This window comes from Melitaea cinxia, chromosome 22, assembly GCF_905220565.1.
Source record: "Melitaea cinxia chromosome 22, ilMelCinx1.1, whole genome shotgun sequence".
NCBI lineage: Eukaryota > Metazoa > Arthropoda > Insecta > Lepidoptera > Nymphalidae > Melitaea > Melitaea cinxia.
The window spans coordinates 8,191,899-8,198,110 of record NC_059415.1 but is presented as its reverse complement, the minus strand read 5'-3'; the positions used below and the strand labels follow the sequence as shown (position 1 = coordinate 8,198,110).

Here is a 6,212-nt window from a genome sequence, read left to right as displayed (position 1 = left end):
ATTCAAAAAGTCTACGCCTATTATAGGTTTAGTTACATCGGCTACAACAAATCGCCAATTAAACAATCTTCGCAAGCCAAAGTCTAGATTAAAATGTACAAAACCATATGTAGCTAATAATAGAACCATTTGCAGCACACAGATTATAGTTCGTTTTGGCACGACGATATCGAAGAAGGGACCGAGGGTAGACACTTAGATCGCTTCCTGTGTCGATCAAAAACTGCACCTTCGAAGCTCGATCCGTGAGAAATAGGCGACCAGTAGCAGAGGATGGGCAGTCAGCAGTCGCCATTATTGACCGCCCCTGGCGTTTCCCTCCTTGAAGTCGCATGGTTTTATGCATTTGCTGGCTTTCACTCCAAACTTCCAGTGGTACCAGCAAAGTGGGTACTTTCTGAAGTTCGACTGCGATCGTTTAGACCTGGATGCCGATCTGCGCTGAGATGATCTTGTGGATCTGGTATTGGATCTACTTCTTCTTTCTGAAGCTAGTTGCTGGAACTGTCTCCGAAGTTCGGCGACTTCTCTAGTTAGTGCTTCAACTCCTGAGCTGGAACTGGTTTGGGGTTGGCTGGCAGACGCCACCATGGGTGACGAAGTAGCTAACTCGTGGATACGATCAGCTAAATCTGCCAAATCGTCGATGCAGGATGAAGATGGTTGGCCTGCGAGCACTGTCTGGATTCCGTGCGAGAGACGACTAACCCAAATGGTCCGTAGGAAGTCATCAGGTACATTGACACCAGCAAGGCTCTTCAAGTGACGCAAAAATTGAGAGGGCTTACGGTCTCCAAGCTCCTCGTGCATCAAAAGCTGCTTAATTTTCTTTTCCTTAGATGACGCTAGCCGCTTAATCAGCTCGGTCTTCAGCTTTAAAAATTTGTTAGTAAGTGGTGGACTAATAATAATATCCTTTACCTCTCTGGAAATTTCGTTGTCAAGCTGGCCCACTACATAATAAAATTTTGTAGCATCTCTTGTTATACCAGATATTGTGAACTGCCCTTCTACTAGCGCAAACCAAAGTTCAGGTTCCTCCGGGCAGAACGGGGGAAGTCTAGCGCTGACTTTAAAAATTTCAATATAACTATCGATAGATTTTTCTGTCGGCGTGGTATCACTACGTGCATCTTGATATTCTTTATCCATCGTTCAAAAGCGGGGTCACCAGTTTAGGAGTTAAACAATATATTTATTTACAGATTAGCACTCGAACAATATAGATATCCGATATCCACAATTTTATTTTTTACAAAACCAAATTACGTTTTTCTCGCTAGCCCTTGTCAAAATTCTCGATCATGCGCTCTGTACTCTTTCTAGAGCGTTCTCTTAGAAATGACAAAATAGTTTGAATTTAAAAATTGTGAGAGAAATAAGTAATGTCAAATACGCCGTATACTACGGGTATCGTGCGGATATGCTTGTTTATTAAATATATATAAAATAATATTTTATAAATTAAATAATAAAAGTTAATATATGTGTAATACAAATGAATATAATATACATAAACAAATAATAAATGCCAGGTAGCCTACAGTGTAAAAAAGTTGGAACGAAATGAAAATTTAATTTTCTCCCAATCAACTTTTAGGACCAACAGAAAATAAGTGGTAGTAGTGGCAGAAATGTTTGCTACGTAGCTTACTTTTGTCTTTAATAACTCTTTCAGTTTGTTTATGCGTATTTAATACTGAATATGAAAATCGTACTTAATGAAAAAATGTGATCTAAAATTTACGTGACTTGAATGAATGAGTTGGCGTGGTTATGTTTTGTCACTCTAAATGTAATTTTTAAAATTAAAAGTGTATCGCTGATTATGTTAAAAATCTTAATCCTCCATTATATAATGTTAGTATTTTTTTTTTCTACTAAAAAACACAAATTATTATATAAATAGAAAAATAACTAAAATAGTTTAAATTTACTGTAAAATTACATCTCTTCTTAAAATTACTTTATAACAAGTTACCCTTGTTTATTATCTTACCTTCAAAAACGATTTATTCATAAAGGACTCAATCCACAATCAATTGCGACAAAGCTACATTTACTTTTATTTAAACATCAGCTGAGCACTGCGGTTTCATACCCTTTAACTTTCAGCTCTTTAGTAATATTCCATTCTCATTGTGTGAGAAACCCGCCTCCGAGCCTCCTACAAACAGCCTATCTAGAATAAAATGGCGCTGCTAATATTTAAAGTAAGCACTATCTTACTTCAAACAAAAAAGGTATTAACTTAAATTATAATGTCAACCTTTATTTATATTTATAAAACCGTCTTATTTCAAACAAAAATATCTGCATAAAATATAACATCAACTTTATTTCCATTTATTTAAAAGTTGCGTAGTTTTTAACCGACTTCCAAAAAAGGAGGAGGTTCTCAATTCGACTGTATTTTTTTTTTTTTTTTATGTATGTTACATCAGAACTTTTGACCGGGTGGACCGATTTCGACAAATTTTGTTTTAATCGAAAGGTGGTGTGTGCCAATTGGTCCCATTTTAATTTATTTGAGATCTAACAACTACTTTTCGAGTTATATCTAATAATGCGTTTTTACTTGACGCTTTTTTCGTCGACCTACGTTGTATTATACCGCATAACTTTCTACTAGATGTACCGATTTTGATAATTCTTTTTTTGTTGGAAAGAGGATATCCCTAGTTTGGTACCATAATAAGGAAACCAGGATCTGATGATGGGATCCCAGAGAAATCAAGGGAAACTCTCGAAAATCCGCAATAACTTTTTACTGGGTATACCGATTTTGATAATTTTTGATTTAATCGAAAGCTGATGTTTATCATATGGTCACATATAAATTTTATCGAGATCTGATAACTACTTTTTGATTAATCTTTGATAACGCGTAGTTACTTGACTATTTTTTCGTCGATCTACGTTGTATTACTCGTCGATGTAATTGAAGTCGGTTTTTTTTCGTTTGTTTTCAAATCAAGATATCGTTTTTTTTTTCATTCGACAATAACCTCTTTGTCGCTCTAATGCGTATACTATAAATATTTTTAAGAATCGTTTGCACAAATACTCGACTCTTACATAATTTTATGTAGGTATATACCGTTTAAATGTATGAATATTGTATTATATAACTATGTTTAGTATTATAAATTGATTTAATTATGCGTGATAAACTTGCGTTGCTGATTGCGCACTTTTACCGACATATTTTTCCTACTTCTATTAAAGGTTGCCTGGAAGAGATCGCTATAAGCGATAAGACCGCCTTTGCATACATTATTTGTTTTTGTACCAAATTGTTCTAAAATGAATCTTCTTTTTTTGGGTGCAATAAGGCTTAATGAATAAAAAAACAAAAAATAAAATAATGAAAACCTACAAAAAAATATTATCTCGTTTGATGCAATCGTTCGGAAGAAATGCGCGTGCATTGATTAACCCGAGTAGAAATTTTTTCGTCTTCCTTAGAAGGAACGGACCAGGCATGCCTGATCAGGACTAGCTAAGGCATGTAACGCAGATGATTGGTCTGTACCTGATCAGGATGAGATAAGATTTCCTGATCGGGTCCAGATCAGGAAATCTCATCTCATCCTGATCAGCCGGTTCGGTCCGGTCCTTTTAAAAAACACGAATGTATTCTTGAAAAAATTGTTTAGTAAAAAAAGCGAATTGATATTATAAATATGTTAGTTAACATAATTATTATGATATTTATTTCCGTTTATTTTTTCCAATGTATTATTTATCTATGTTTTAACTTTAAATATTATTTATTTTTATTCATTTTTATGTTATTGATTAATTATTATTAATAATTAAATTTTATTTATTAACTTCTAATAATTAACTACTAATCAACTATTTCCTATTACTTACGACTGCTCCACTGTGTAGAAATGGACTCCCTGCTAGACTGTCCTGATAACTGTATATATACTAAGTGCGCTTAAAAACATCGATAGCGCGATTCAGGCTCAGTTCGCGTAATTTCTTTCAGGCTATCCTGATCTGGACCGGACCGGGTCCTGATCCAGTATGATTATATTTTAAATCATGTACATACATGTACTTGATTATATTTTACATCAGGCTATCCTGATCTAGACCGGACCGGGTCCTGATCCAAATACATGATCTGGTTAAGCCTGACCTTTTTTCTAGTCGGGGATTTCGACTATTCATTTGTATTTATATAGATTCATACAGTAAATATTACATTTAAAGAAACACGTCTTAAAATTATAAACCGTTCGTCACATACCAGTGTTTAAGTGTAAATTGTGATACAAAAGGTTTTCAGCAAATGTGCTCGCGTTCCATCGCTTTGTAATTGCAGGGGAGTGCTTCTCTTCCTGCGTTTTAGTCACTAATGCATGGTTACATTAGCGCTTACGCACTTTGATATTTGTCTTCAAACAGGACTGGAAACGAGTAACGCTCTGTGTAACTGTAATTGATAAAGTTTTAAGTGTTATAAATATGTGTTTCAAACTCATGTCAACGTAATATGTGGTTTCAATGAAATTAATCTTATTATTATACTTTTGTTTTATTATCTTTTTGAATATGACAGTGATGTTATATTTGACATATTATCTTATTTATACGGGAAGCAAAAACTTTGTACCCCTTTTGACGCAAATTGCGCGGACGGAGGAGTATGAAATTTCGCACACTTATAACTTGTATAGAGAAGAGAGTGCAGAATGCTAATTTTTTTTCAATTATGCATAAAAATATATTAAATCAATACAAAAAACGTTACACAAATACCATGTTTTTGACACACACACACGCATATATACTCATTTGTTTATTATTATAGAAGTCTTTGACAACAGAACCTTAATAATGTTCAAACTTATAATTTAAATTAATTTCGATCACAGGTGTGTGGTAGTTTAAAAATAATACATTTGTACTCTTATGTAATAACAATAAAACGTTCCACTATTATGCGTAGGTTTTTAATATTTAAAGGTGACTTGTTCGAGTTGAACCTCCCAAATTCTATTCGATTGCAAAAAGAATAGATAGAGCAGGGATATAGATAGTAATAATTAGGGTTTTATTTTTTGTAATTAAGCTATCTTACGAGACTAGTTATCAAAGTAACTTTCTATATTTTCCTAAATTTGTCTAGTTGAAAGAATCTTACCAGCCAGCAAAAAAAAATAATTAAAGCCTATATTATATGTAAACACTTAAAAAACCTTTAACGCGATTTTATTTTTGATAAAGCTACTTGAAATGTAAATAAATAATCTATCGTCATTTTTAAACTGTGGGGTAACTACTTCCAGACTACTGCAAGTTTGATCGACTATTGTGAATTGAGTAAAATGCGTATATTTGTCACAGTAGTAATTATATCGTATCAGAATGACAATTTTGTAAAGTAGAGGACTAAAGCTACGTTGAAAAGAACGAAAAAAAATATAAAATATATAAAAATATATATAATATATAAAATTTGACACCAAAACAAAGGTATATCCTATTAAATAATATGTTATTACTGTGTTAAATTAACACGGCTAATTGACACGCGTTGGCGCAATGGTTACAGCCATGGATTGTACCTGTTGCGCTGGCGGATGCGGGTTCGATCCCCGCACGTGACAAACATTTGTATTGGAAATACAGGTGTTTGCCGTGGTCTGGGTGTTTGTGCAGTCCTTGTCGGTCTCTCCACCATGCCTCGGAGAGCACGTTAAGCCGTCGGTCCCGGTTGTTATCATGTACACCTGATAGCGATCGTTACTCATAGTAGGGAATATATCCGCCAACCCGCATTGGAGCAGCGTGGTGGATTAAGCTCTGATTCTTTTCCTACATGGGGAAATAGGCCTATTCCCAGTAGTGGGATATTACAGGCTGAAGCGTGTTAAATTAAACTGAATTAGATAAGTTGAATCTTTTTACTGTAAATAGGATTGAATAGTGATCATCAAAATTACTGTAACACTTGCAAAGTTGAAAGCTATCCGGCAAATAGTGTATTTTATCTGTGTGAAATTGGTGAAATCATACCAACTCTTTTAGCTCTATTGCAAGCCATTAATCCAAATAAATGAAACGGCAAAAAGATTAAAATGAAAGTGGTTCATTGGTTCGCAAGCTGGACTGCGTTTTTCTTTTTTTTTTTCTTTTTGATAATGTATTGACAAAAAAAAAAATAGCAAAGTTATAGTAATGTTGAAATCAAT

The 6,212-nt window shown here is 34.0% G+C and overlaps 1 protein-coding gene across 1 annotated transcript; it reads right to left on the bottom strand.

The window, feature by feature from the left end:
- Window positions 1–294: 294 nt before the first annotated feature.
- Window positions 295–1,152, bottom strand: LOC123664443. Its single transcript, XM_045598987.1, has one exon. It carries the CDS (start codon window positions 1,150–1,152, stop codon window positions 295–297), a length of 858 nt encoding a protein of 285 aa, XP_045454943.1.
- Window positions 1,153–6,212: the final 5,060 nt, after the last annotated feature.